At 40.0% G+C, this 2,060-nt stretch overlaps 1 protein-coding gene across 1 annotated transcript; it reads right to left on the reverse strand.

Annotated features, from left to right (window-relative positions):
* Window positions 1–811: 811 nt before the first annotated feature.
* Window positions 812–1,765, reverse strand: LOC137732508 (putative glycine-rich cell wall structural protein 1). The gene has a single exon (XM_068471826.1). The coding sequence runs from the start codon at window positions 1,603–1,605 to the stop codon at window positions 1,057–1,059; it is 549 nt and encodes a 182-aa protein (XP_068327927.1). The 5' UTR covers window positions 1,606–1,765; the 3' UTR covers window positions 812–1,056.
* Between the last annotated feature and the right edge of the window lie 295 nt (window positions 1,766–2,060).

Consider the following 2,060-nt stretch of genomic DNA (forward strand, 5'->3'; position numbering starts at 1 on the left):
AGAATGTCTAACCAGTTAATCGGCTTACTTTATTAGAACTAATAAGCACAACTAATCGTACACATTATCAATTAAGCAAGGAACGGGGGATAAATGGAAGAACCTAACCGAGACGAGTGTTGCGAATAAGAATTAGCAGAGTGAAATCGTGTTGTCAATGAGTTCATTTCACCAGAAATGCAGGGTGGGGATTGTAACGTGATGTAACATGTGATTCTCATTTGTGGGTGTATAATATTTATTATTAATGGTTGGTATTGAGATCTTTTACATATCTCATTTGTATTAACACTATTGATTTACAGAAATCTTAAGGAAGAAGAAGCTAAAGAACACGAAGAAGAAAATAAGAAAGAGAAACTTTTGTGTTGTATTTCTTAAGAGGAAATATTACATCATAATTGTCTGAGTCTCTAAGACCTTTCTCATATAGAGACTAAGATGTACAGTTTTACACTTTTACCCTTTCAACTAATTCCAACAAACTCTAACTGTATTGAAGATAACTCCCACTTGATTCTACCTGATTCAGTTTTTAACTAACTCACTTTATTTGGTTAATAATTTGTGATTCTCATCTATCTTACTCGTATTTCTTTGTTATTTTCAGTCAATTCTCTGATTTATACGTGTCTCACTTGTTTTTCTTAATATTTTCCAAAATGTATATGTAACATGTAACATCTTCTAGACTTCGAATTATTATCCAACAAAATATCAATGGCTATACATATCGGAAAATCAAAACAGAGAAAAAAAATGCAAAATAAACCAATTTCATTGCACACATATATATATATATATATATATATATAGCTTGGAAAAAAAAGACGAAATATGTAATTGACAAGATACTTATAAAACACACATTACAAATGCTATGCTTGAGTAAACACTGGAATCCACAAACTATCATGTAGGCTCACACTATAGACTCGATTAAGTTCATCACCTATACCACTAGTCTCGTACAGAAAATGGTGATGACAAAATATTATTTATATATTTTACTAGTTTTAGCTTCATTATCTAACGGTTGCATGCATGCATATTTTCTCAGTTCTCGCCTCCACTGTCATAACCCTCGCCACGGCCCTCGCCATAACCCTCACCATAACCCTCACCACGTCCCGAACCCGAACCGCCCCCGCCTCCATGTCCTGAACCAGAACCTCCCCCGCCCCCTCCTCCATGTCCTGAACCGGAACCACCCCCGCCCCCTCCTCCATGTCCTGAACCGGAACCACCCCCGCCTCCTTGAGCGCTTTTCCCTGTTGACCCTGACGCGGCCCGAGAGCCAGCAGATGAACCTGCTTCAGAGCCTGCACCGCCACCACCCGACCCAGAACTTGAACTAGAACTCGATGACGCTGAACTTGAAGAAGAACCACTAGACCCAGCTCCGGATCCGGACCCGGAACCCGAACCACCGCCTCCTCCACCAAGTCCTAAACCCAGGCCTATTCCTCCTCCAACCCCAATTCCTCCAAGATCGATACCTAAATCTTTCCTTGCAACTCTGCCCTCTGATACGTTGATACTTGACAATGATAAACCAACAATAAGCAAAACAACAAGAGCAAGTGACGATTTGAATGCAGCCATTTTGGGGTCTGGAAAAGCCTTAATTAGGAGGAGAAACAACTACAGGTCAAGTAAAAAGCTTCCGATGCAAATGCAACTGGAAATATTTGAAAGAAGATAATAAATGTTATGGCTGAGGGAAGAGCGCTGTTTGAATGTGTGTTGAGGAAAGCTTAGCGTTAGCATGGGAGATGATCAGCTATTTATAGAACAAGTTAACCACAAGGAAAGAATTAGGAACGTGTAAACCCATAGAGTTGTACTACTGTAGTAAGTGAAAGTGGAAAATTATTGTTGGTGTACGTGTTTATAATCTGGAAGTGCGCTATGGTGAGGTGGCCAATGGAGGCGGTGAAGTGGCTCGTGTAGCATTTTGCAGGACCAGAATTTTGTGGCTGAGAGATTGTTCAGCTCTTGGAGATGAACATTATTCGGACAAGTGTTAGTTTTAAAGTTGCCGACCCATGATCCTCCCA

This window comes from Pyrus communis, chromosome 4 (genome assembly GCF_963583255.1).
Source record: "Pyrus communis chromosome 4, drPyrComm1.1, whole genome shotgun sequence".
NCBI lineage: Eukaryota > Viridiplantae > Streptophyta > Magnoliopsida > Rosales > Rosaceae > Pyrus > Pyrus communis.

Coding starts and splice junctions, on each gene's coding strand:
- LOC137732508 (XM_068471826.1), bottom strand. CDS start 1,605: ATGGCTGCATTCAAATCGTCACTTGCTCTTGTTGTTTTGCTTATTGTT.